Raw genomic sequence first — 27,596 nt, forward strand, 5'->3', positions numbered from 1 at the left:
GTGCCTTTCAATAACAGTTCGTCATGGACTGTTAATGTGTCTCTGTGTGGCCAATAAGCTTTGATTGGACCTATGAGACGGCTGTAGTCTGGCCAGCCTCTCTGGCAAAATGACATGAGTTCCGAACATACACTGTCATTTTTTTGCTCTTCTTTTAATTGTGTGATATATGTCGAGCTAGCAGGTAGGTTTTTGACTATTTCGTTCACATAGATGTTTGTATCATTTAGTAGTTCCTCCGTAGCTTTAGAGTCTGTCTCTTGATTGACAGGTGCGCGTGACAGTGTATCCGCAGTGAGAAGTGCTTTTCCTGGGGTGTGTGAGATAGAGTAACTGTACCTCATGAGCCGTAGTCTGAACCGTTGAATCCTGGGTGGAAGTTCTGTTAGTGCTTGTTGTCCCAACAGGCTGACAAGTGGCTTGTGGTCAGTCTCTAGGGAAAAATGTCTCCCGATGAGAAAGTCTTTGAATCTTTCGCATCCCCACGTTAATCCAAGCGCTTCTTTTTCCACCTGTGCATATCTCTGCTCAGTCTCTGTTAAGGAACGTGAAGCATATGCTACTGGTCTCCACTCCTCACTCTCCTTCTGGAATAGGACTGCTCCAAGTCCATAAGACGAGGCATCTGCCGACATTTTCAAGTCCTTGTTTGGGTCATAGAGCGTGAGAACGGGAGTGGATGCCAGCTCGTTTTTCAACTGATCAAAAGCGTTCTGCTGCGCATGGCTCCAAACCCACTGGTTTTTCTTTGACAGCAGGTCTCTCAGGGGCTTGTCTTTTTCAGCCAGACCAGAGATAAACTTTCCTAACTGGTTAACCATTCCAAGAAAGCTGCGCACTTCACTGACATTTGACGGCTCCTTCATTGCTATCACAGCTCTTATTTTGTCCGGGTCTGGTCTGACTCCCTCAGCAGACAAAATGTGTCCCAGGAACTTCACCTGTTGCGTGCTCAGTTCACACTTGTCCATGTTTAGCGTGACACCGGCCGCTTGAAGTTTGTTTAGCACTGTGTGAAGTCTGGCGTTGTGTTCTGGTTGGTCCTTCCCCCAGATGAGGATGTCATCCATGTGACAAACCACGCCAGGCAGCCCATTGAGAATCATTGACATTCTCCGCTGAAAATGCTCCGGGGCTGAGGCAATTCCAAACGGAAGTCTGTTAAAATGGAAGCGTCCGAATGGGGTAATGAATGTTGTGTAGTGTGCTGACTCTGGTGCCAATGGAACCTGCCAGAAGCCTCTGTTTGCATCGAGCTTGCTGAAGACTTTTGCTCCAGTCAGGGATCCAAGTGTCTGTTCAACTGAAGGCAGGATGTACTTTTCTCTGCACACTGCTTCGTTGAGGTGGGTGAGATCGACACATATGCGCACTGAGTCACTCTTAGTAGGCACTGGGACCATACCTGAGCACCATTCAGTTGGCTCTTCAACTCTGCTGATCACCCCTATTGACTCCATTCTTTCCAGTTCCTCTTTAACTTTTCCCAACAAAGGAATGGGAACGCGTCTTGGTGTGGAAAGGGAAAAAGGCACAGCATCAGGTTTCAACTTTATAGTATAAGGTTGCTGCATTAAACCCAACCCTTGACATAACTTAGGGTAGTTCTCATTCAACATTTTAATGTCTATGCTATCTGCTCTAGACACAAGGTTTAGTTTGACACTTGCTGGCCTACTTAACAGCGCCATGTGTAAGTCTCTGATAACATACACATTTTCCTGAATCTTTTGTTCACCTTTACACAGTGTTTCTTTGCACATACCTAAAACATTGAGTGGAGTGCCACCTGGTCCAATCAATGGTCTATCTGGTTTACACAGCTCTGTTTCATTTTGGTTTATACAAAAGTACATCTGGGCTGGGATAACAGAAACATCAGCTCCAGTGTCTATTTTAAACCTGACTTTGTGGTTTCTGATGGTTATGTCTGCATACCAAGGATCTGAACCTGCATGTACTGAACCAAGGAATATAGGTGTCTCGTTACATTTCTCTGTTTCAATCATATGTACATTTTTAACAGATTTGCATACTTTACTGTAATGTCCTCTTTTACCGCATGTATGACAGGTTACATCTTTCGCTGGGCACTGTCCTTTGCCATGTGCTGGGCTTCTACCACATCTGTAGCACTGACTCTCATTTGGTGATTTAGCCATTTTGTGTTTTGGTAGACTTGGGGCTTTGTACGTAGAATGCTTTTCTCTCTTGTATTTCACTGACACTGCATCTAGGTCCGCTTTCTTTTCCCCTCTTATATCGGTTTGCTGCCTCTTGATGACTTCTGACTGCCGGGCTTGGTTCACGGCTTTTTCCAGCGTCAAATCTTTGTCCATTTGGAGTCTCTCAGCTAAACTGGTGTCTCTCAGTCCCACGACGAGACGATCTCTTATTAACTCATCGTGCAAGGCTCCGTAGTTACAGTTTTCGGCCAACGCGTACAGGGCAGTGACAAATGAGTCTACAGTCTCATTAACTTGCTGTACTCTTTGGTTAAATCTAGCCCTCTCGTAAATTATGTTTTTTCTGGGCACAAAATATATGTCTAAAGTGTCTCTTACTGCTTGGTACTGATGCCTCTGCGCGTCCGATAAAGCTTGACCTCGAAGTATGTCGTCTGCTTCGTCCCCCATGCAGTAGATGAGCGTGTTCACTTGATTAGCTTCCGAACTCAGGTGCAGGTTGCTAGCAAGTCGGAATCTTTCAAACCTCCGTATCCACTTCTCCCATTGCTGTGGCCTTGAAAAATCAAATGCTTCAGGAGGCTGAATGGTGAATGTGGCATTCGGGGGCGGATTAGCCTGTTGCTGGTGCGGTGGAGTCGCCACGTTAGCTCCTGCGTTACCCTCCGACATCTTTCTGCGTGTGGCGAGGGCTACTTTTTCTTCCAGCACGACCTACTCTCAATCCCCGGCGAGTAAGCTCTTACAGTTGATCCCACTTCTGACACCATGTCGCGTTTCGGGCGTAAGGATTCAACCAACACTTTGTAGAGCAACTAGACGGTCTTTATTTGCGTCTCATATCTTCTAAACTCGCAGCCATTCCACCTCACCGGAACACCCCCAACCCCCTCTTCCTGTTTGGCCCTTCAGAATAAAACAGCAGTACAAACACTTAACACCACACCCAAAACATACATCTCTAAACAAAATGAATTCCTTAAATCTGAATGGATTCTTAGGTATGTATGCAGCGTACCCGAAATGCACTTTTCCATAGGCAATACTTATGTATGCATGTGATTTATTTTCCTTTTTAATCAATTAGGGGAAACAAGGCAGCACAGTGAAATAGTGGTTAGTACATCTGCCTCGAAGTTCTGGGGTTCAGTGTTTGAATCTGATGACAGATTTAAAATGAAATGATAGAAATTTGCAAAAGTGTCCAAAAACCACCGTTTTTATGTTGTCTTCGTGGTGTTCGTTAAGATTTATGTATGTATCTCGTTTAGGAGGCATTGCAACTGTTTACGCTCACCAGTCCTGCCAATCAACAATTTTATTCTATCGAAATCTACGATTTGTTGCATTGATTTAGCTGTTTTCCTTCAGATTGGTCATCTAAATTGTGTGTAAAATATCTGTCCACCATTTAAACCACACATTATTTTTCTTTAACTTATCTACAATGAAAGCGTACGTAAAATGACATCGTACCTATTAAAAAATATTTATCAACAAATATGGCCTTTGAACGCTAAAGTCTGTTCACTTTGACTGTCAATCGCGTTTATATGCAGGGTATTCTAACAGCGCAAATCGTGTGTTCATCTCGCGAGATCTACAACTTAACGAGACCCAAGTTGGCGTTAATTGGTCAGTCGCCGAAACGTGACGACAAAGTTTTCCCATAATTGGTGTTTAGGGGGAGGAAGTGGCTATTTCCGTTTGGCTAAATCTTTAAAACCCTAACGTCCTGTCATGTTCTTATGTTGTTCCTTCTGTGCTTTTAGGTAGCCAACATGTCGGTAGACAAACAGGTGAGCTCAATTCACTTTATTAACCCTTCGTTTGCTGCATGAAACATTTTCACTGGTATCCCGTTTAGGACCACGCTTTGCTTCGGATAGCTTCACTGCAGCACACGTTGACATTGTCGTGTAATGTCTTGTTCGTACGCCGCAGACCGCTGCTGCTCGAGTGGCCCAGCTGCCCCTGGTACGCTCTGCCTACGCCAGGCTGTCGGTGTTGTACACGGATACAAAAAGCAGCGACGCCAGACTGAAACGTGTTTGTGAGGGCCTGGAGAGCAGCGTGACCGTGTTGGGTTCGACGGCTATTCGCCGAGTGTCACCAGTCATCTCTAAGCTGAAACCGCAAGGTGTGTGAATCAAAAGAAAATGTTTTTTTTTTTCTCTCAACAAAAGAACAAAGTAAATCAAACGTTAAATAAATAAAATACGGACATAAACAAAGAAAACACAAACTGACTCATTTGCAAACGTACGTAGAAGAAAATAGAATTCAGCGTTATTGGAAGCAAATTTCAACAGCTCGTTTAATGGCCAAGACAACATCATTCAAAGCAATTCTGTTAGCTGCTAAATTTGTCTGATTTGGTTTATAGTGAGTCATAGGTTATTGTCGGTCTGGTTTAGTCCGTTTACATCTGGAGGAGAAATTAGAGATCTAGGCAAGTGGTTGATGCCCTCCTGCTGTCTATTTTCATAGTTTCCTTTGCCAATGATGTTGCTTGCAAAAGTCTGGATTGGTTAGAGGCAACCTTCCCTGTGCTGCACACACCCACTGACCAGGTTAGGCATTCAATATTTCTTTTTGATGAGATCTCTGATGAGCATTTGAACTAATACTGTCTTATTTACCCCCCTCTCCCCCCCCATTTAGAATTTGTTAAAATAACTGCCCTTCTTTGATGTTTGTGTCCCAGCTTGTGGATGATGTTAGGGGTAAGGTGCTGGAGGTCCAGGATGCGGTGACCATTGTGGCACATGGAACTGTGGACTGTGTGCAGCATGCAGTGTCAGGTATCATGGTGAGGGTGCAGCAATCAGATGAGACGCTGGTGGGAAGAGCTGTCACTGCGTCCAGCATGGGACTGACTTCTGCACTGAATGTATCTGAAGCTCTGGTGAATCGTATGCTACCACCGCCAGCGGAAGATAAAAGTAGGTGGCTGAGTGGGTAGGAATGAAAATATACTCTATTGGGGCTTGATACTAAACAGAAATGTCCTTTATGCTGAGTTTATAGAAGAAGAGGTCGTCTTAGTTGAAGGTTCTAATGCAGCTGCGTACGAGAGGAAGTACTCGGTGCGGCTGATGACACTTTCCATCACGCTGTGCAGGAGAACTATCCAGCTGGCCGGAGCCAAGATGCATTCTGCTCAGGTCTTTACTTTGGATTACCATCAAAAAATGTACAGGGTTTTATGGAGGCAACAGTGAATCAAACATTCTCCACAAACACAATAATGCTGTTGTATTGTAGTTGCGTAGAATAGCACTGCACTTTATGCACACATCACTCTATTTGCTATTTGTACTTATGAACAACTCAATTGGATTAGCATATAAATATGGTGTCCACAAAATGTCAAAAAAGCATGTTTCTTCTCCTAAGGAGAGAACTACCATATTTTCTTTAATTTGCAGATCATGGAGGCTCTTTCCACATCTTCAGGTCAGCGTCGTATCCTGCAGTCAAGCTGGCTGGCCCTGACGTGGAGTTTGGAGCAGCTCCCATTTAATCTACAGCAACAGATTGTGTCAGCATTCTTTTACTTCACAGAAATGTACAACTTAAGAGTCACCCAACAGAGCGGCTCCAACCAAGATAGTGTGCGCAACAGTGCAGCCGCACCACCAGAGGCAAGTCTAACTCCACTTAGGGGCAGCAGGAATAGTCTGCAGCCAAATTCTAACTGGCGAGCGAGGAGACCCGCCAGCATGTCTGTGATTGAGAGCCGACTGAGCTCATCAGGAAAAGAAGTGGGCATTGTTGACTGATTTCACTGAGTGGTTGGTGTACAAGTTTATGTAAATAAAGGCAATTTAAAATTGAGCAACTTAAGTTGTTTTCAAGAGTGGCAAAAAAAAAAACACTTTGACTTGCACTTGACAAAATCATTTTATAAGTTTGGTAGCCTCAACACTGGTGTTAATTAGGTTTATTAATGTAAGTCGAGAGCGGCCTCGCAAGTCACCCACACCAACAGATTCGGAACTGCTAAACCAGGGTTGTAAAACTCTAGATTCTATAGATTTCTTCTGAGGGCCATTTTGACCTGCAGGCCAGATCTTGACACCCCTGTGCCAAACCTAAATCCACAAACCCCTTTTAGAGCATTTCTGTGTCATGTAGTTTAAAGTATGTACTGTATTTTCCACATCATAAGGCACTTTGGGTTAAAAGAAGGTGCACCTTATTAAATGGCGTTCCTCTGGGGTTTTGATAAAATTAAAGGCTTTAAAGTGTGCCTTATGGTGTGGAAAATACAGTATTCAACAATTGAAATTATGCTCTGAAACAGTTGCCTTTAGACCAAACATTACTTTATTTGACTTTGAGTTCACTTTTGGCTAGACTCTGATTTGGATGTTGATGCCCTGAGAGAAGAAAGGCGGCGCCTCTTGGCGATCTGTTCCTGGCGCTTCTCTTTGGCCTCCTGGTGAGAAGAAAACAAGTCAATTAAAAGTTTCACAATATAGTTGGAACTTTTATACAGCATCAAAATGTGAAGCACTAAAACGGCTCCATCACAAGACAACTGTGCCAAAATGACATGTTTGCATACTGCATGTCTGAATATGAATGACTGGTTGTAAAAAGTATTTAATCACACTATTCTTATTGGTTATAATTAAAAGGCAAATAAGGTTGAAAAGAGAGCAGTTTAGTGAGTGATCCATTCTCTCCAACCGACCAGAAATGCCAAGTTTGGCCTGAGTGCCTAATGGGAGTAATGCATGAATATTTGAGTTTCAAAGAGATGAGGCATGCCCTGACGATTACCTTCATCCTCTTAGCCAGAAGCTTGGCATACTCTGATGCCTCCTCCTTGTTCTTCTGGGTGCGCTTCCTCTTAAGGGCAATGCGGCGGCGTTTGTGCTGCAACACACGAGGGGTCACTAGTCTCTGGATCCTGGGAGCCTTTGATCTTGGCTTCTTGCCTGAAAAGACAAGGTCAACTGCCACTGAGAATGCATGCACAGGAAAAGACGGACAACAGTCCATTCACACCAAAATCTCCACAAGGGTAAATTTCAGATTTTTCTGGAAATCAGTTGAAAATGGCTTGCTTGCTTGCTTGGAATATAAAATATTAAGGGCTCAATAAGCATGCTGCTTTTGGGATTTCCTGAAAAGTAATGCTTGGGGACACATGAGGATTCTGCATTCCATTAGTGATTTTACAACAGCTAAAGGAGGGGGGGGGGGGGGGGACCCTGCATAAGCAGTCACTTATCTCACACTATCATGCAGCAATAGCATTGTGCGGAATTAGATCACTTCACCACTAATTCAAATGTGTGCCTCTTATTGTCTCACTGAATGATCACAGCACAATTTACTGGCAACATTAAGAGACTGACCTTCTTTAGTCAGGGGTCTCCTCACAACATATTGTCTGACATCATCCTCCTTGGCCAGGTTGAAGAGCTTGCGGATCTTGCTGGCCCTTTTGGGACCAAGGCGACGGGGAACGGTGCTGTCGGTCAGCCCGGGGATGTCCTTCTCGCCTGTGGGGAGGACATAAAAAGGTCTCTTCAAGGTGAGCCGCGGTATTCAAGAATAAACAGTTCTCCATTTAGGATGAAGCACAGTCAAAGCTTTGACTAACATTTGTTAATGTGAGCGGACTGCAGTTTTAAACCAGCCATTGTTTGAGCTGGTCGTATTCTCTACAGTCCTCTACAGTTCCTTTGGCACACACTATCCCTCCTCAATGACTGGAGTAGTCAAAAAGGACCAACTGGTGTGCCACGAGAATCCCTCCAAAGAGCTTCCGTAATTTGACATTTACTTGACGAGCAGCACATTTTCCTCTATTTGACATTAATCAGTACAGAAAACAATTCTCCATAAAATAATCAGTTCAGATATTTTAACAACAATACATCATTCCAAACTTCCAACTTAACCGTTCAGTGCGTTCCGACTGTGCACTGGAATGAGGCACACTCCTTTCAACATTACCTTTCTTGACAATGACCAAGTTGAGAACACTGAGGTTAGCATCAACGATGCAGCCGCGGACAGACTTGCGTTTGCGCTCGCCAGTCCTGCGGGGACGGTAGCAAGAGTGGCCCTTGCTGAGCAGCAGGCGCACACGGCCTTGAGTCAGCACGCCCTGCTTCATTGGGAAGCCCTGCTTGTCATTGCCTCCGCTGATGCGCACCACATAACCCTGAGAATAAGGAAAGATGGGGTGGTAATGAAGTCATGAAGCAACCTCTGATGCATACAACATTATCAGTAAACTTTCACCAATCTTCAAAATAAACTCAAGATAAGTTTAATAGACAATGCAATGGGAGAGAACTGCAGTTTCAACCAGCCACTGCATAGGTCTGGCCGCATCTGGTGAGTTCTCTACGGCTTCTTTGGCTACACACTGTTTTACCTAAATGACTACTGGTCAGTCAGAAAGTAATCGCGGTGAGCCACATTTACAGTAACGACACACCTTTCCAATATTACAACGTACCTTCCACTCATCTCCAAGGGGGTCAGCAGCCACCTCGGTGGCCATGCGCTTCTCATAGAAGGTACGCAGTTTGCGTTCATCATCCACCTCGATAAGCTTTTGGCAGCCAGTGGCGGGGAACGAGATGTTGAGCTGCAAGACAACAGTGCATTAGTGGCCATTGACATCAAGCAAGACTTGACGAGTGCGCACGTCAGATTGTACTAGCTAAGATTCCAATATTAAGTCCTGTATTAATACTTCTGTGCCACTCAGCTAAGATGTGGATCTAAAATGTTCGATGAGGAAAGCTCCTGTAGCTGGCTAGTAATGGGCCCTTCCATTACTAACTTCACAGCAAGTAATTAAGGTGAAGTTGGCCGTACCTGAAAATACACTACCAGCAGCAATTTTAGCGTTTAACAGGGTTTAGCAACAGCCTAGAATTAGGACGGATAAATAGTGCGAATACGTCAAAGTGATCTCGAGTAGGTGCACATTTCTATTTGTGACTAGCCATGTTCCACACTACTCGACAACCCACAGTGCTAGCTGGCGCTACAATCAAAACGCATCCTCAGCGACGAGCCTATTATTGCTACAGTTTTTAGGACCACTTGTTTTCATATTAAGACTTCTTTACATTTACGGTATTATTTTGGGAAAATTTGTTTTACACAAAAGTATACGCTAGAATAAACGTTGTACCTTCATTTTGCAAACCGGCCCAACGACGGTCCGCCACGAAAAAGAGACCGGATATCCGCTCCAAGATCTCACATAGCGCTGAGATATTCTCGCGATATCTCACGTAAAATATTGTCATGCTGAACAACGCGACAAAATGAAGAACGTTAAAAATATGTTTTATGAATAAATATGCAGTGCATGCATATGGTCGAAAACAAGTCAAATGAATTCAATTTAATATTTGACGATTCAACCAGGCTCAATTCAACGTCGCCAAAGGTTAATTGTTCATTGGTATGCTAGGCCAAGACAGTTCCTCTCACGGTCACCAGCGTCCGTCTTTTGATAAATTCAAGCCTTGGTGTTAGACATTTGACAGTAAAGCAACATGAGGCATATATTATCAATCTGCAGTGTATTTGCACAGTTACCATGAATGATATTTGTATAGATCTGTATTTATATTCATTTTATTACTATATATATATATATATATATATATATATATATATATATATATATATATATATATATATATATATATATATATATATACACAATATAGTACGAACGATATAGAATGGTAATTTAGTTAGATGACGATGAGTTGATCTCCTGACAGACTGATTACTACTGATTGTAGGGAGTAGATAAATACGTTTTTGCTTCCAAAAAACAACTACTTGTTTGAACAGGACTGCACTCTCTAACCGAGAGCAAGTAATCTTTGTCCCCATACACAGTAAGTGTCAACGCGATGACGTCGAATGTTACGTTGTTACTTAGTCAAGTCACTGCACAGACGATAGAGATAAGGCAGTCTAGAAAAAAAATCGCATGTAATGTGCATGTGCTCGCCACGTACATAAATTTACTGGAGACCCAAGACGAGACATAACGGATTCATCTCGCGTGTTTTGTTTATGCGCGGCGGGACGACAACACTGTTGTCTCTGCCTTGAGCGCAACTAGTCCAGACATGAGTAACGTTGATCTGATTTTCTGGGACCACTTGCAGGCTGGCAGCTCAGATGTGGATTGGTGTGAAGGCAATTACCTTATTTATCCAGGCATCGCAGAGTTTTACAACACGGTCAGTGTGCGGTTTTTTTTTTTTTTTTGGTGTGTGTGTTTTTTTGTTTTGCATATTAACGCAGATCGGCTTTCCATCAACAGCTGTCACGTTTCTAGTTGAGTTTTTCTTTGTATTGAACTACCGCTTTTGGGACTTGATGTTTACCGTTTCGGCTGCAGCATCAAGTTACACATGTTAGTATAGAGGCCCTGCACGCTGGAAAACATCTGCCTGTGTGTTTCTTTTTTTCATGAGTTTCCCTTTGTTTGTCATTTCAGATCAGCAACATTTTGTTTTTTGTTTTGCCGCCCATATTAATGTGCTTATTTCGCCAATATGCCACACATTTCAACAGTGGGATATACCTCATTTGGACCCTCCTGGTCGTGGTGGGTAAGTTGGCTTGAGTGACATGATCTTTTACTGTGTGATAATGACCCATTTTCTGTGTCAGCATTTAGTCACCTCAGCAAAATAACATTTTTTATAATATGCATTTAAATGTGCAGTTTACATTGAAGCTTAAATTCATGACAGAAGATGACACGATAAGCAGATTAAACAAGTCAGGTTGCAATGGAGTTTCAGCAAATAAGAACAGTTTATCCTGAGTGAAAGGAAATTGTGTTGAAAGTTAAAGGTAGATATATAAGGAATTTAATGTATACGAGTAAACCCAAAATTATAAAGTTCTTAATACCGGTGTGAAAAGAAGTTAAAGATGCATAACAAACACATTGCTACTGTCTACTTGCTGCTGAAAGAGGAAGTCAACTCCATAATTTCTTTACAATTCTTTAAAACAATATATTCTGTGCAGTTAAACACAGTATTGTGATTAGTATTGCATTTGTGGAATATGAATCGCTGGCTATTATGCCACTTGCTGTCAATAAAAATGACATCACAGTGCAAATGGCTCAGCTTGGGTGAGCCATTTGCTCATTCCCTGAGCCCATAAGACCCTATCTCACTTAAAAAGTCAAGTGTTTTTGAAGGCGGTGAATGCATTCAAGCTCACAAATGTTTTTAATTCATTGCAACGAAAATTTGAGCATGTTCAGGACAAAAAGAAATACTGAAACGTTTGACGAACAGTTTAAGAACATTTGCGACCTTGAACAAACCCTGACAGACTGACCCCGAGTGTGCATTTTGCTATTTTTGCCAACATCCGCAGTTGATCGCCAGTGGGATAGGACTTAAAGCACTTTGATGTCATTAGCATTTGACAGCAAGTGACCCCTGAGATGGATTAAAAAAAAAAAAACGGCTGGATATTTCTGCTTAATTCAGACTCCATAGATGCAATATAAATCTGTATTCTATTTACAGTCCAGTGGCTGTGCATACAAGTCTCAAGAAAATGTTTGGCGTGACTTCTTTAAGAATATACCAAGCAACCTGTCAACAGACAGAATACCAATCACTATACCAATCAATAACGCACAAAAAAACAAGCTAAGGACAATGTTGGTGCTTACTTAGCCCTTTTTGTACTGAGTAGCCAGGACAGAGACATATGCACATTGGTCACGTTGTACTAGGAAAAAGTTACATAATAGTTCTATGGTCATGATATTATAGTCTCATTAGCTGCAGCTTTAAGCTATCTTCAATCATTCAACTCTATGTAATATAATCACAAGGATTAATCATTGGTTGGAAGAAGACTGGTCTGATTCCATTAGATTTCGCTCAATAGTCTTTAGTCTTAAATGGTGCCTCTCTGCATGTAACAACGTTCAAGAGGAATACAGTGCCTTGTTCCCTCAGTGTTGATTTTAACCGACAGTAACCCCCTCCTTCCATTCTGAGGTCAGTGTGGATTCCAGGGCGGGTTTTTATCTGAAATGGATTGTGTGCCAAGAATATTATATTTTTAATTATTTCCTTTGTGGAATTCATAAAGTGAATCGATATTGGTATATACTTTTGTCAAAAATAATTATTTTAAATACAATCTTTTTTTGTTCTGATCTTGACACATCAGATGGTCCGCATCTCAACTCTTATTTTAGGAAGAGACAATAGGGACTGTTTGGAAAAGTGGTGTCTTCTAATATACATCACATCCAATCTTTTTAGCACAGTTTGTTATTCTAATGAGAGTGTTTCTTTTTATACTTCCCACTGTAGGTATTGGATCGACATACTTTCACGCTACCCTCAGCTTCCTGGGCCAAATGCTGGATGAGTTGGCCATTTTGTGGGTGCTCATGTGTGCCATAGCCATGTGGTTCCCCAAAAGATACTTACCCAGGATGTTCAGGAGAGATCGGTATGGCCATCAGAATAGTTGATTCATAAACTAACTTTAGAACATTTAAACTGATATTAAAATCTGTTGTTACTCCTCGGTATCTGAGACCTGTTTTTTCTTGTGGACCATTTTTCTATTTAGACAGACTGAATTTCAGGTCTTAAATTAGTATTAAGCAGCAACCGGATTATGGCTTATGCTTGCCATTCTGTCACAAGACATATCCATTGCTGTCAAACCTTCAGTTTAATAATAGGTTGGCCTAAGATAGCTGACACCAGTAAAAGCTGGATCACATGTCCTTACTTCTCTTTCCATTGTCACACAGCCATTGTGGTTGCTGTTATTGCCCATGCAGATCTATTTTATAGACTGTCACTTTACTGTAAAAAGATTTTGAGGTACCCAACAGCCCTTAACAGTGATTTTGTCATGACAAAAAGCTTTTTTATCTAAGTTTGATTTGCTCTTTGCTCTAGGTCGAGGTTCAAAGTGGTTATCGCCATCCTGTCAGGAATCACTACCGGCTTGGCTTTTGTTAAACCAGTTGTGAACTCCTTGTCGCTCATGACTCTGGGCATCCCATGCACGGTGCTGCTTATCACCGAGCTTAAAAGGTCAGTTGTCCACTGGGATTTGTAACACTTGTGCTAAATGCATCTGAAGTCATGATTGATAAAGGCTCTACTTGCTCTTGACACTTTCCTAATGGCAGGAACAGATACTTTGTAGGATACATTTGTTGCTGTTCTTTATCGCTGGAGACTGAAGTATTCTCCACCACAATCGATTGCAGGGAGTCCATTTTCTTACTGCCCCAAGTCTCCTCTCAAATTGTCTCCTGTATTTTTATTGGTGTTGATAGGCAACCAGCAAATAGAGCTGTGTCAAACTAAGCTAAGGAAAATATTTGAGATAAAAAAAGCAGGATTACTGCCCTAGGGATCCCATGGGCGGTAATAACCAAGAACGATGTCATAAATATTACTGGGACAACTCAAGCACTGCTTGCCATCGCGTTTATAGAGCAGTGAGTACGGAAGGTTAACCAAAGGTCATGGAAGTGTTTCAAACTAAAATGAATTGCGAGGTTATGAGCTGGTGTTTTGTTTAATCAGATTTGCTTATTACAAATCCAATGAAATGTCCCAAAGAGCCTCTTAATGCAATAATGAGTGGGTGTGATAACTAAATGCTTTGACGGTGGTGTGAATTCCTAGCCTGCCAAAACAAGATGATAAAAACAAATACAGAACACAAGTGATGGCAAAAATACATCTTTTGAAACAGTCCGACTGTGCAGGACAAGCGAGTCCCAGTTTGATTAGAATCGAGGATTTTCTGGCAGTTTGTCATGGCCACTCTTGGGAAGCCTGAACAGAGATCATGCAGGGCTGTTCCTAGCGCAGCCACTGTGGAAAAGTCTCTTGAGTAAGGAACCTTTCTTCATGAGACCCAAGTTGGTAGGTCATTGACTGCTGTCACACTGTGATTGACTGAGCTGTCCAGGGAGAGTTTAATGTGGACGTGTTCGTTTACACACCCTCAACTCTCTTCAGACCGTACATTGACTTTACCAACCTTTGGTCTTGCGTGTATATCACAATGTTAGTATTGTTTGTCTATGAATAGGGTTTTTGACATTTTTTATATCCTCTGTCCACAAAATTTCCCTGTTACGTAAATTTCATGTCAACTAGGATAAAAAAGAAAAAAGAAAAAAACTCTTGGCTCATTAAAATGAGACCATCAGTTTGTAACTTGTAAACACTTGAACGGCAGCAGATACAACACATTTCCGCCGATGGCTGTTTTTCTTTGTGTATGTGGGTGGGTGTGTTTACTGTATGTTTGTGTACTGACAAGGGGCAAATGTCATCTTGCAGATAGCAGTACATTCACTCACCCCCATTTGACCTTCTGTACTTGTATTGTCGAGTGACCTGTTCTAAAGTCATTACAGAGGGGTATGATGTGAAAGAATGTTTCTGAAAACACATAACAAGCCAGGTTGCAGCCTTTCCCTCTGACTCTGCAATTTGGAGTTGTTTCCTTTTACTGTCGGACTCACTCACCATGACTACTCTTCCGACACCAAGTCTTCTATTGTTCAACGTGATAATAATTCTTGACATTATCTTTGGTGCCAGTCATTCACGGAGGCGGCTTGTTTTTGTTGGGTGAGAATTCCTCCTGCCCTATTCTGACTTTGGCCTTTGTTAAGTACGTGATATGTTGTTGTTTGTTTGCCTTTTACAGTGCGACTAAGTTCCCCTCATTTGCGTCACATCCACCAGGAATTGATGTAAATAACATTCCATTCCACCATGAAATGACTAATCGTAAGGGCAATAACCTGAATCAGAGGTTAATTAATCCAACAAAAAATAAAAATGACCTATGAAAAAAGGACTTTGGCATAGATATAGATCGTTGTGTCTCTGAATGAGATACCCTTAAGGGGGAAGTAAAGAGAAAAAATATCATATAAGATATATATTTGACCAAGTATGTGTGCGTATACATATGTATGTGTAATTCTGCATTTTTGGATTATAAATTAGGCAGGGAAAAATCTCAAGGGGTCTCCATCTTGCCTTGTACTCTCCACTTGCCCTTTGATTGGTGAAATTCATTATCCCTCGAAATAATCGAATTTAACACGGTTGTTGTTGCGTTGAGTACTGAGAAATAAATACGTCCCATGACTTTATGGAGATGAAAGTAATGCAAATAGCTTACTGCAATTTGGGTGTGAAAGCAATCCTCACGAATAATAATAATAATGAAGTTTTTGCTTCTCTGTGTTGTCAGTACAGCATTCTTTCATGACGTCTCCTTGTCACTTCCCATTTTTCCTCCCTCCAGATTTTCATTAAGCCTCCACCCAAGATAGACATGCCAGCCTTTTCACCACTTATCTCTACCTCCAACTGTCACACGTTCATGAATTTCACCAGCAGCCCCCTCCTCAAAACAAGTCCTGGTGCTGCTTCTTATCTTGCATGCTTCTGTCGTAGCTGATAGTCGCTGTATTAGGGACTTACTACTGAGAACTAATGGATCTGGCACATTTGCTCTGTTGGAAGGAAGTGCTTGTAGCGGTTGACATGTCCTAAAAGCCACGCTAGATGCTGCTGACTGGCTTTTGGCAGACGCTATCCGATGTGACATAACGGAAGACATTTCCCTTTGGGAGGAAGTATCACAACCCAGCTAATCTACAGTATTTCCTTTTGCCCGAGAGTAGCCTCTCCTATCTGCCAAAACTCTTCAACTAGTAGACTAATTCATAATTAACGTAAGAACATTACTGAAGTGTCCCTTCATGCTCTCATTATCAAAATGTTGCATCATTTTTTAGTGTGGCGCACCCGATATATTCCTCAGAATTTTGAATTACATTTAAAATCAAGATTCATTGGCATGTTTGTGCATACAGTAAATCTTTGTGCATCTCAGCCTACTTGGATAAAAAAAAAAGGAAGACATTCACAAAATACACAGTACAAAGTTAAAAAATACATGACCAGTTATAGATTGCCAGTTAGTGAATAAAGCACAATACATAGGCAGGTGTCAACTTTGAAATCCAAATAATCTAAATGGTTTGAATAGAAGAAAAAGGAACATGCATTGTTACTTAAAGGAAAACAAATTATACATAATTGTTTTCATAACTTTAAATAGGTATGCTTCAATTAACTTGCTCTAATGCACAGGTGTCAAACTCAAGGCCCGGGGGCCAGATACGGCCCACCACATCATTTTATGTGGCCCGCGAAGACAAATTGTGCATCAAATTCGCGTCATGATTTGAAAACGAGTTATTTGTCAGTTTGTTTTGTAGCTTTTACTGTATATAATATGAGGTGCTCATACATTTATTTGGGTTGACAGTCATAATGGCCCTCCAAAAGAAGCTATGACTACAATGCAGCCCGCGAAGAAAATGAGTTTGACATCCCTGCTCTAATGCAAGTGAGACGCCTCATCTCATGTCATGTTTGGCCAATGGCTATTACAAATTTGGATGCCATGGCAACTAAGAAGATCCCATGGTGGCCACCAATTTGAGTCCCTAGTGTAAAAAAGTGTGAATTGCAAAGTAAATGTGACCCCACCAAGGTAGTATGGATTTGAATTTTCTTCATCATTGAATTACATTTATCAATTAATGTGCAGATCTATGTATCTGGCACATTTGTACATACTAGTACTTATTTGAGGCTAACACCATTAGTTTTAGCGAATTTGTGAGTCCAACAAAACTCAATGACCAAACCAAATTCAGGAGGCTGGAAAAAGTGTGAGAATGACCTTGGCAAATTAGTAATGACATTAAGAGCAAGATATTGTGATATAACACCACAAAACAATGACCCGTCAAGAACCTAATGAAACCAGGAAATTGGTTGAACCAATTCACTTCATTTTAAAGAAGTAGTAAAAAACTTTGTCTCAACATTTTTTGGTGGGAGTGTCACCTCAATGTTAATTTCTCCTCAAAGCGAAGCTTGTCAGTGAGCATGAGTGCGTCACAGTGACTGCCATTCAGCCAGCAGCGGGCTTATGAGTGTATGCAATGTGCATGCTTAAGGACATAACTAAGAATAGTTTTGTATGAACAGCATTGTGGATTAGTCTCAGGGTCACTGACTTGGTGCAAGGACACATATGTATATACAGAGAACTAGATCAGAGGATCTAGTATGCTCTCGTCTAAATATGAAAATATAAAATATATATATTTTTAAATTTCTTTAGAAGAGAGCTGTTCATTTGTAGTTTAACACTCAAGAATGGACAGTATAAATGGAGCAGTTAACACAGCTGGGAGGTCTGAGAACCATCTGGGAGATTTGTCAAGCGGGAACACAAAGCTCAGTGTTGTCCGAAACACACCACCCATGTCTGTATGCTTGGAAAATTGTGAGGCCAGATGATTCAAAAGAGATTGTTTACAAAAAGATTGCTTTTAAAAATCAGCAACTCACTTGGGGGCAATAACCTAACAAGCCATATAGATTCTGCAGAAACACTGAGTCAATGTTGTTTTTTTTGTCGCAGGTGTGAAAACCCACGCGTGTTCAAGCTGGGTCTGATCTCAGGGATCTGGTGGGCTCTAGCTCTGCTCTGCTGGCTCAGCGACAGGATTTTCTGTGAAATGTGGTCATCTGTCAACTTTCCCTATCTGCACTGTTTTTGGTAAGTTCACATAACAGCACACAAGAAACCAAAACAACTATATGAGTTTGGGAGTTGCAGTTATAAGTATTTCTTGCAGCTTTGAAATGCATGATGTATTCTGTCATCATTTGTTAATTCTAAAATATTTGATTTACGCACAAAAACAGCAATTCTATGCGTAGCATATCCACATTGTCTGTTTGTAACTAGGGACTAGGTTGATTGCGTAGAAATAATTTTGGTTTGTGTATGCAAGCAGCAGCACAGTGTAGTTTTGTGTACATCATTTACTTACATACACACACACACACACACACACAATCACAAAGGTCAAATAGTCATGAAAATTGTAGTTTGCTTTACTTCATTGCACAATAATTACTCGACAAGTACAAATGTATTTAGAAAAAAAACTAATACTAAACCTCATCAAACATGAACTATACCGAAGCATTTGCGAAAAATGAAAACTAACAGAATTACTATAGAAACGAATTAAAACTGACTGATTTAAAAATAAAAGTCGAAACTACAGCAAAAAAAATCATGAAAAATCCAAAATTTTTATAAACCCTGCAATAGTTGTCTGTCTCTGTGCCTCAGCTCTGAGATGATCAGTTTGAGGTTGCTTTGTTCCCATAGCTACCCAGCTGTAACCCTAAATGGAATAAGATATAGATTTTTATATTTGATTATTTTATATTATTTTCTCTATTTTCTTGTAGTTGTCTGTGTTCTATTCACAATTGTCACTCTTGCAGGCACATCCTCATTTGTCTGGCTTCCTACTTGGGTTGCGTCTGCTTCGCCTACTTTGACGTTGCTAGCGAGGCCCCGGAGCGAGGTCCAGTCATTATGTTTTGGCCTAATGAAAAATGGGCCTTCATTGGCGTTCCCTACGTTTCATTCCTCTTTGTCCACAAGAAATCAGCTATCAAGGTGACGTAAGGTGATCCACGACTGCCCAGCTGGTTGCACTTTAACATTTCTCACCAGGCCGTGTCCCGAAAAGATTCATCGCCGGGACCAGTTGCCTCCATAAAGTATTTTGGATTGGATCACAGAAGTGGTATTTATTACCTGCAGTTTATTCTGAAGCACAGTCAAAAGAACAAACGTGCCACAAACAACGTAACTTGGGGACATTTCTGATGGCTTCCTACGATGAGCGTTTCAAACGTGCCATGGAGCTTGCCAGGAAGAGCATGTGATATGATATTATTATGTATGATGCATTTTCCGCTTTATTAAATGTGTTGCACATGGTGTGGTAACTCAAAATATGTTTAGGATTTGGTATTGCCTTGACAAACTCCCTGCATCTAATCGGTGCATTCCGGCCGTTAGGAAACCAGCATTGGTGACAAGAATGCTCTGGATACACCAACTGTGATTATTACATCATAGAAAACCAGCTGCTCAGAGTTCACTGCAACTCCTCCACTGATGTCTTTATTACCAGCATGATAATGTGGTTGACTGGAATCATACTCTTGTACTTTATTAACCAATGATGTCTTTGTATGTTAATGAATGAAGAGCCATAATAACCAAAATGTAAAAAAAAAAAAAGTGAATGTTGACATCAAAATGGATTGGATTTGGGAATGGACAAACAGAAAATCACTATCATAACATTTCAGGTCAAGCATCAGTATTTCATTGTAATTGTTAAGCTGTAGGTAACTTTCAAAATGCTTTTGTTACTGTTTTATATTATATTTGAAGTGTGTTTGTTTTTTTATTTAACAGCAGAAATCTCAACTCGTGTCTCATTTTCTGGAGTTTATTTATTCAGTCCAGATACACAATGTTTGACTATAAGCTAAGAAAATGTATGAGAATTGCCCGCAAAGCCTAAATCATACTGGATAGTGTGTTGCCGAAGAAAACCAAAGTGTAAAACTCTCTTGTAAACAGGGTACAGCATATAATTGTTTGCTGTGTTGGTATTTATTTTCACTTAAGGGAAGCAGAGTTGTCTTATTTCCCCTAAGTCACAAACGGATTTATTTATTAAATTACAGTTCATAAAAAATTTACATATTTTTTATGTCCAGTTTTTTTGCCAAAAATCATCTGTGTTGAATTTGAAAAGGGAACCGTGGGTGCTAAAAAAGCTTATGCTAAAAAGAAACAAATGCTTCACCTCAATTGATTGTATTCCATGTGAGAAAACTCACATGCGCACATGAGTGGTCAAATGAAGGTTTTCCACAGAAACTGTAGTTTTGACATTACGGTGATATTTAAACCCCCAAATAATTCAAATGACAGCATATTTACTATGAATGGTTTTGATATTGCATGTATACATTTGTATTGCCAAATACTATATTTTTATTGTATCCTCCAGAAATACAGTATTGCCAATGTGAACAATGTCTCATTGTGAAGCTGAAGAATACATGATTGTGTAGTTTTCAATGAACACAAAGCAGTAAATGGTGTATTTTCACTTATGTTGATCTTTTTTCTTCCCCCATTGTAACGCAGACCGCAGCACAGAATTATTTATTTTCATAATTTATGCTGTTTTGTAAACAAAGATTTGTAATAGGTTATGGTATTGGTACTTTATTATATGCAATAAATGGAGCCAATGATGACTATCACATCCTTTGCTTGGAGTTTAATCCATTTGTCGTTGAATAATACTTTTTGACCACTATGAGGCAGAGTTTTTCCACTTAATAAACCCAGACAAGGGATTGTTTCCTAGTGCCATTTTCTCGTCTGGATACAGGTACAGTATTGTTGTAATTAAAAAGATTTTTTAAAAAGACAATTTAGGTGACTCAATTCAAGCTGCATTAAAATACCATGAAAAATGAAATGTGAAAGCCGTTCAACATATTGCACATCATCTTTTTTTAATTTATTTATTGCATACATTTTGATTAATGGAGATACAATATATCTGAATGTGAATACTTTTATAATTCTATACTCCCTGAGTCAATTAATTATCCATGGAAAATTAATCGGAGACCCAGTTTAGGAAGTCCCGCCCCCTGCGAGCATTATGAGGCTTCATTTGTTTTCGCGTGCGTCAATCAAACAGCCATGTCACGATTGTAGCTCAAATAGAAAACCAGCAATTTTAATCTGCTCGAATTCTGTGGATTTATCTTGCAGTCAACCTTTAGGATAGTCGCGTATTTAGCAAAGTGATAAGTGTAAAGCAACGGACGTGTGAACGCTCCTCTGCGTGCGTTTCGTCATCGTGTAACGGGATGCTGTTTCGAACTAGACGCTGGTACAGTGTAAGGCAACGTTAAACCAAAATAATCGGGTGTTTTGTCAAGCGACTGATTTGTTTTTGCCGGAGAAACATCGATGTGATATTAAGAGAGGGCGGCGGGGACAAAGCATTCAAAATGATGTCAGGAAAGCATTTCAAGGCTCAGGAAGTGAGCTGCTGCATCAAGTATTTCATTTTTGGATTCAACATCATATTCTGGGTAAGTACTTCCCTTGCAGAAATTGTCTTCGAGGCCTGCAACAACATTCCTCGGGTTACATGTGCAGTCTGCCATTAATGGAATATTTCAATGACGTGAGATTCGTTTACCAGCCGCCTCTGGATAATCGTTCAAACAAAGCGTGCTGCTTGGATGTACTTGCTGCCTTCATCAGGCATCGAGTGGCTTTTTTGTTTTCGTGGACTGCTGTGATAGCTACACGGCCACCGCTTCTGTTTACATCCACCCACCAGAAGGTTTTAAGGGTACTTCCATGTTTGTGCGATGGTCTTCTTATTCTCATTAATTGACGCTCATCATGCTCCAGGACAATTAGGAGTGCTTGTTTCATTAAAGGGAATTCTGATTTCATCGTAGCTACTGGACTGCCCAAAAGCATCCTATCGAGGTTTAGTGTTAAGGGGACAATAACAGAGTTCAATCAAGCTTTTTAGAAAAGTGCACTTCTAAAAAGCAAGAACACAAATCCAGACTCGACCTTCTGCGTTTTGGGTAATGGGCTTGCTTTGTCATAAGTGTGTATGTGATGTCTTTGGAATGGAATTTTGAAGATTAAACATGCATCATCAAAGATCAAAGGAACATTGCAGATGAAGGTATGAGTCAAGTGTAAAGGTGGGTTTTGGCAGACAGGTAGGCTCTGTGTTGGGTGAGTGTGAGCTGTGATCGATAGCAGCTCCTGAATGATTGTGTATTCTGTTACTACTTGTGGGAATAAAGCAACTGAAGAGCATCGTCTACTTTGCCATCATTTAAATACAAACAAGGGCGTTATAATTATTCTTCTCTGTAAAGACTTTCATTTTTGAGGAACTAAAAGTCATTTGTAAACTCACCAAATTTTTCACAAACCTCTGGCTTGGCGAAAAATGTTGACATTATAATGTCTCCGTACACAAGTGCAAAGAAAAAAGGTCTGTAGCGCCCCCTTGTCCCGGTGCGTTTGACCGATGGCTACAAAACTGGGGCACCCTCAGATGTACAAAAAATACATTTGTAGCTATACCCTAACATGTACAGGAAGTGAGTTATGAGTATTTGAAAGTATAATTTTGGCCAATTTTTGCACTCTTACAGGGGTCATACTTTTGCTCCCTCCTTGTGGACATTTGACCCGATTGCCTTTGAACTTGGGCTGTACCATCTCAACAACTGGGACAACAGGGAAACACTAAATTGTTTTTTTGACATACTATATATACAACAGGGCCAGGGTATCCCAGTACCTATCACGGAAGAATAATGTTTTGTTTTTTCTTATCTCTCTTCCCAATCCAGTTACTCGGTATTGCATTCCTTGGCATCGGATTGTGGGCATGGAGTGAGAAGGTTGGTTTCCATGGATTACCCTCACATACTGTACACAGATTCAGTCTCATTGCTTAGTTGTGGCCTAAGGCCACCTAAAAACTTTTCTTATTATTGGTCTTCAGTCACTCTTTCATGCGTTATAATTTTATAAACTCAGTACAATAAGTGATGTTAGATTAGATTAATCCGTTAGATGATTTAATTTCAGTTATTTTTTTTCCCACAGATTTATTTAAAAAAATGTTCATTTTACAGCACAAAACAAAGATAATGATGTTGAAACGTTCCAGAAAAATTGTCCCAAAAACATTTTTGTCTGTTTTTGTTCCTGTAAAGTTAAACAAAGACCAAAGGATTGTAAAATAGCCAAATGTTCTTCCTTTAATTCGTACTATCTTTATTGTTGTAAGCATTAAAGGGTCAAAAAGAGGTTATTTTCTTCATTGTATAGTTTTTAAATCAGTCGATCAATTCATTAGTTATCTTTATGCCAAATAACTCCTTCTCACGATTGCTTTTATTTCCACACCAGGGTGTTCTAGCCAACATTTCATCCATCACAGACCTGGGGGGCTTCGATCCAGTGTGGCTCTTCTTGGTGGTTGGAGGAGTTATGTTCATTCTGGGATTTGCGGGTTGCATTGGAGCACTGCGAGAAAATTCTTTCCTGCTGAAATTTGTAGGTGTCTTCATCAAACTAATCGTGGCCAACGTTTGCTTGTCATTTTACACTAGCTCTGATTGTGATTGTTCAGTTCTCGGTGTTCCTGGGTATCATCTTCTTCCTGGAGCTGACGACGGGAATTCTCGCCTTCGTCTTCAAAGACTGGATAAAGGACCAGCTAAACTTTTTCATCAACAATAACATTCGGGCCTACAGGGATGATATTGATCTTCAGAACCTTATCGACTTCACCCAAGAATTTGTGAGCTTTAGAGTTTGTTTTGAATCCAATTCGTTTTTGCTTATCTGAACTGAAAATATGTTGCCCATTTGTCTTGTCGCAGTGGGAGTGTTGCGGTGCTTTTGGAGCTGACGACTGGAATCTGAACATCTACTTCAACTGCACTAATTCAAACCCGAGTCGAGAGAAATGTGGTGTGCCGTTTTCTTGCTGCACCAAAGACCCGGCGGTATGTATGTCTTGCCCGCTCAGTGTCTTTCTCCTTCCCACGCAGTTCCTGGCCATTCAGTGGAAAATAATCATGCAGCTGTACAGTCTTGCATAGGTCAAGGTCTGGCATGCAGAAATATTTCGACTGCTTGTAAACTACTTGTCGGGGGAAATTGAAAAGCTCCTCCCTGTTACAGATAGTTTGGTTATCTGCGTCCTCCAGAAGTTGGCTGCCGTTAACTATTCAGGCTGGCGTCCAACAGGACATCCAGGCCTCTCTATGTTTAGTCGTTTTGCTCTGTCAGGGCAGTTTGAATGGAATTTTCAAGGCATTTTCTTATGTGCTGCTGAGGGGGCCTTCAATTTCTGAACATACTGTGGCAGTACTTAAGCAGAACAAATTTGGCAACCATTGCTTTAAAAAAGAAATCATGGTTTTTACTTTTTGATGGGATTCATTTTCTTCTCCGGCTTGGTATTGTTGTTTTTCTGATTTATTTTTTATATTTCAGATGTGTAATAATGCAATATTCGCCCCAGCCTGTTTATTTTTTTAACAAGCAGACGCAAATATACTTTACTCTTAAACTGGTAGTTCATGAAACTTCTTTTTCTTCTTAGGAGGACGTCATCAACACTCAATGTGGATACGATATCCGAGAAAAACGTGTGAGTATCTCGGAGAAAGATCTTTAATTTCTCCGAAAAAAAAAAAAAGGTTCTGCTTACTGACATGAAAGCAGTATCAACTTAATTTGTGAACGCTGTTTCCCTTGGTTTGCTACTGATGTATGAGGTCATTCGGTTCTCCACCCATGAAACAATATCGTTCTTTCAGTAAATTTCTGTTCACTCCTCGAAATCTAGCAGCTGTGTCGCCATCAGTACCGATGTGGTATTACTCATGCTGCAGCAATGCGGTGGGATTTGAAACCCCTCCCCCATCATTAGTTTTGGCCTCACTCCCTCACTTGGATCACAATGTGAGGAAAGGCTGAGGTTTTCTTCCTTTATTTATTTGTTCTAACTTTAAATGTGAGGAAAAATCAAGCAGCTTTAAGCAGTCCTGAGAGGGAAACAGTATGCTAAATACACTGTGTGAGTAATTTAGTGACAATATTGCAACAAGCTTTCATTTGGAAAAGCTTCAGAAAGCCAAAGCTTCCACCGCAATGCCAAGTGTACATCAGAGAAACTGCAAAGCACACCGTGACCTGAATGTAAATGTAAACAGACAGTAAAGTGGTGTGTTTGCTGTGGCTCACTGGACATTTCAGGACTCAGAACAGAGGACATTCATCTACATTAAAGGGTGCGTCCCACAGTTTGAGAAGTGGCTTCAAGACAACCTGACAGTGGTGGCAGGCATATTTATTGGGATTGCATTGTTACAGGTGAGAATCAATGAGGCACTTTTTGGGGGGTGGAAAATGGTAACAAATTTTGATATGTTGTGTGCTTTTTTTTTTGAAGATATTTGGCATCTGTCTAGCACAGAATCTAGTGAGTGACATTGAAGCAGTAAGAGAAAGTTGGTACGTTTCTTTATTCTTTCTATCAAAACATGACATCACTGGGGATGTCATGAAAATGTGTCTCATTGTTCAGTATACTTATTACACACAAGAGCATAGAGTATGCTAGCATTTCCTTGTTTACTTTTAAATCCAGTAAAGGATGGAAGCTGAGGGTGTGGTCTTGTGCTTCCTTCCAGAAAATTGACAAATCAAAATACTGTCATGTCAGACTAAAGGAGAAAAGGCATTGGACTACTTGATGTCACACTAATAACACTAAAATGTAACCGTTCTAGTTTGTTGTATTTTGGGTGGGGCTGTACACAAGTACTTTTTTCTCAATGTATTTTGTAACTCATCTAAATCTGCTTCGTATTGTGCAGTTTGTTCACCTAAGGATGCCATATAATCTCCAGAGGCAAGAAGGATGTACCAGGTAAGCCTTGGGCCCGCCTAACACTGAGCAACACGGGTATGCATCTAATTTTTATGAGTAGCTGACAGTGATTTTTGTTGTGATTCAAAATTCGGTCTGCAGATAAATGGCTTTGCAACATTCAGGGAGAAAGAGCAATAAAAAATGCCATGTCTTAAACAGCCACCCGACCCCCCCCCCCGCCCACAATTCAATTTAAAAACACAATACAGTTCATAGGTGGTGCCTCACAATGCTTTATTTCTCCCCTCAGACTCTTCAGACTGTACACCAGCAATGAGACACTTCAATCAACTTTAATGTACAAAATGAAGAGACTAATTTCCGTGTAAATAGTACATGTAGAGTCAGTTTGTGGACCTATTTCTGGATGATGCACAACCTCTGAAATGTATTCGTTGCCTAGTACATTGCATCAAGCAGTTCAATGCAGTGGGCGTCCATTCTGTTGGTGAAGTACAGTCATTTTTAAAAGAAAAAAACTTCTCGAAGGGAAGCAGCAGAGAAGGCTGCCATGTTGCATTCTCAGAAAAAGTACTTTGTATTGGGAGAGGACTCAACGTTTTTTAATGCTTCTTGTATAAAGTTAAGTCTATTCTGAGCAAACACTGCATGCCTTTAGTCTACTGGTGGGGCATTGGTTCGCCTATCCGTAGTGCTTTTTAAGTATTAGAAAATATTTGCGAAATTAGTGGCTAGTTCATTTGTGCAATTGGCGGGTTAGCACTTTGTGAAATGATCAATGGGAATTCGAAGTCGCCAAGACTTGCGTAACTTGAGATTTAGTTATGGCGTCACCTTATCAGACTGTGACATTCAGCACCTCGTAGTCCTGAGATGGATAGTTTAAGCAGGTGTATATATAGAAGGGCAAGGTTTTACTATTTTCAACTTGTTTGAAACATCCATCTTGAAGAAACAACAATTTGTCATCGTCAAAAGTCTATCTTAAGCACTTTAATCCTCTTGGAGAAATAACAAGGCTTATTGGGCAAATCAAGCTACTATACTCTTTTAATTCTTCGTTCAATGGGGGACCAGTGGACCACCATAGGGGCACTTTTTTGTCATTTTGCAGCAATGTCTGCCGCTCTATTGTCAGTCAGCCAGTGGCGTCATTCATATATAATTTCTCTGTTCGCCCTCGCTATTTATTTGTTCTTTTAAATGTGTTTTTGTTTGTGGTCTAATGTGTCTGATAAGGGAAAAAATGTCCATTGGTTTTACTGTATGGGTTTTCATGGAAAATTGGGATTTTCTTTAAGGCTTGTGTTGTGTTATGTTGTGTAATCTGCTTATATTTGCACTTGAGAAAATAATTTAACGCTTACACGCAAATAGCATTTAAAAGTAAGGCACACACACACACCACCAGCAGCATTATTTAAAAACTGCAAGAGGCTTTTCAGGGTTTTGCGTTCACATCCTGATTTTTGTTGTTTTCAAATCACCAAAAACTTAAAATGATTGTTAATGTTGATTGATCACACACTTTCTCACCACTCAGTGCCAAATATGTAAATTCTGCATATTCCTGGTTATAAGTTAATATAGTCTTTCCTGAATTTTGTTCTGTATTCTTTCTTGTGAATAACTGGGTTGTGGCAAGATGTACATACATCTGAATAAATGTGGGTCTTTCTATTACTTCTGTATGCGCTCTTCCCTTTCATATCACAAATGCTCATTAATGCCCAATTTCAAATTCAAATTGTGCGTGAACACTGCAGAGCTGAAACTGAACGAAAAATGACGTGGCCAGTGGTGAAGAGGCTTTGAGCAGCCTAATACTGACATCTAGTGGTTGAAATTATTACACCCTACAAATAATTAGTATGAAATGTAACGTCAAACAATGGATA

General features: G+C 40.5%; 4 protein-coding genes across 4 annotated transcripts; 3 read left to right on the plus strand and 1 right to left on the minus strand.

The window, feature by feature from the left end:
• Positions 1 to 3,137: 3,137 nt before the first annotated feature.
• LOC133151278 (perilipin-2-like) lies at positions 3,138 to 6,026 on the plus strand. Its single transcript, XM_061274165.1, has 6 exons — positions 3,138 to 3,985; positions 4,131 to 4,326; positions 4,677 to 4,759; positions 4,894 to 5,131; positions 5,217 to 5,353; positions 5,618 to 6,026. Exons 1-6 carry the CDS (start codon positions 3,968 to 3,970, stop codon positions 5,969 to 5,971), a joined length of 1,026 nt encoding a protein of 341 aa, XP_061130149.1. The 5' UTR covers positions 3,138 to 3,967; the 3' UTR covers positions 5,972 to 6,026.
• A 474-nt stretch (positions 6,027 to 6,500) lies between these two features.
• rps6 (ribosomal protein S6) lies at positions 6,501 to 9,437 on the minus strand. The gene is made up of 6 exons (XM_061274166.1): positions 9,361 to 9,437; positions 8,674 to 8,805; positions 8,163 to 8,373; positions 7,559 to 7,705; positions 6,978 to 7,135; positions 6,501 to 6,630 (listed from the first exon to the last, which is right to left on the minus strand). Exons 1-6 carry the CDS (start codon positions 9,364 to 9,366, stop codon positions 6,535 to 6,537), a joined length of 750 nt encoding a protein of 249 aa, XP_061130150.1. The 5' UTR covers positions 9,367 to 9,437; the 3' UTR covers positions 6,501 to 6,534.
• Positions 9,438 to 10,099: 662 nt separating this feature from the next.
• Positions 10,100 to 20,485, plus strand: acer2 (alkaline ceramidase 2). Its single transcript, XM_061274119.1, has 6 exons — positions 10,100 to 10,435; positions 10,696 to 10,810; positions 12,557 to 12,698; positions 13,160 to 13,297; positions 17,751 to 17,888; positions 18,632 to 20,485. Exons 1-6 carry the CDS (start codon positions 10,322 to 10,324, stop codon positions 18,816 to 18,818), a joined length of 834 nt encoding a protein of 277 aa, XP_061130103.1. The 5' UTR covers positions 10,100 to 10,321; the 3' UTR covers positions 18,819 to 20,485.
• Positions 20,486 to 20,907: 422 nt separating this feature from the next.
• Positions 20,908 to 27,381, plus strand: LOC133151254 (tetraspanin-5). Its single transcript, XM_061274121.1, has 10 exons — positions 20,908 to 21,334; positions 22,634 to 22,684; positions 23,199 to 23,345; positions 23,422 to 23,592; positions 23,675 to 23,800; positions 24,403 to 24,450; positions 25,059 to 25,175; positions 25,255 to 25,316; positions 25,682 to 25,734; positions 25,988 to 27,381. The coding sequence occupies exons 1-9, from the start codon at positions 21,251 to 21,253 to the stop codon at positions 25,692 to 25,694; spliced, it is 819 nt and encodes a 272-aa protein (XP_061130105.1). The 5' UTR covers positions 20,908 to 21,250; the 3' UTR covers positions 25,695 to 25,734; positions 25,988 to 27,381.
• The last annotated feature ends 215 nt before the right edge of the window (positions 27,382 to 27,596 follow it).

The sequence above is a fragment of the Syngnathus typhle genome, linkage group LG3 (assembly GCF_033458585.1).
Source record: "Syngnathus typhle isolate RoL2023-S1 ecotype Sweden linkage group LG3, RoL_Styp_1.0, whole genome shotgun sequence".
Classification (NCBI taxonomy): Eukaryota; Metazoa; Chordata; class Actinopteri; order Syngnathiformes; family Syngnathidae; genus Syngnathus; species Syngnathus typhle.

Bases quoted from the DNA above. Each gene is read 5' to 3' on its own strand.
- LOC133151278 (XM_061274165.1), top strand. The intron at 4,327-4,676 runs GTGTGTGAATCA...CTATTTTCATAG, and splicing joins CTCTAAGCTGAAACCGCAAG to TTTCCTTTGCCAATGATGTT. The intron at 5,132-5,216 runs GTAGGTGGCTGA...CTGAGTTTATAG, and splicing joins ACCGCCAGCGGAAGATAAAA to AAGAAGAGGTCGTCTTAGTT.
- rps6 (XM_061274166.1), bottom strand. The intron at 7,706-8,162 runs GTAATGTTGAAA...TCCTCCCCACAG, and splicing joins CTTGGTCATTGTCAAGAAAG to GCGAGAAGGACATCCCCGGG. The intron at 7,136-7,558 runs GTCAGTCTCTTA...TTGTCTTTTCAG, and splicing joins GAGACCCCTGACTAAAGAAG to GCAAGAAGCCAAGATCAAAG.
- acer2 (XM_061274119.1), top strand. From the start codon at position 10,322: ATGAGTAACGTTGATCTGATTTTCTGGGACCACTTGCAGGCTGGCAGC. The intron at 10,811-12,556 runs GTAAGTTGGCTT...TTCCCACTGTAG, and splicing joins GACCCTCCTGGTCGTGGTGG to GTATTGGATCGACATACTTT. The intron at 13,298-17,750 runs GTCAGTTGTCCA...TTTTTGTCGCAG, and splicing joins CTTATCACCGAGCTTAAAAG to GTGTGAAAACCCACGCGTGT.
- LOC133151254 (XM_061274121.1), top strand. From the start codon at position 21,251: ATGATGTCAGGAAAGCATTTCAAGGCTCAGGAAGTGAGCTGCTGCATC. The intron at 22,685-23,198 runs GTTGGTTTCCAT...TTTCCACACCAG, and splicing joins TGTGGGCATGGAGTGAGAAG to GGTGTTCTAGCCAACATTTC. The intron at 23,593-23,674 runs GTGAGCTTTAGA...GTCTTGTCGCAG, and splicing joins TCGACTTCACCCAAGAATTT to TGGGAGTGTTGCGGTGCTTT.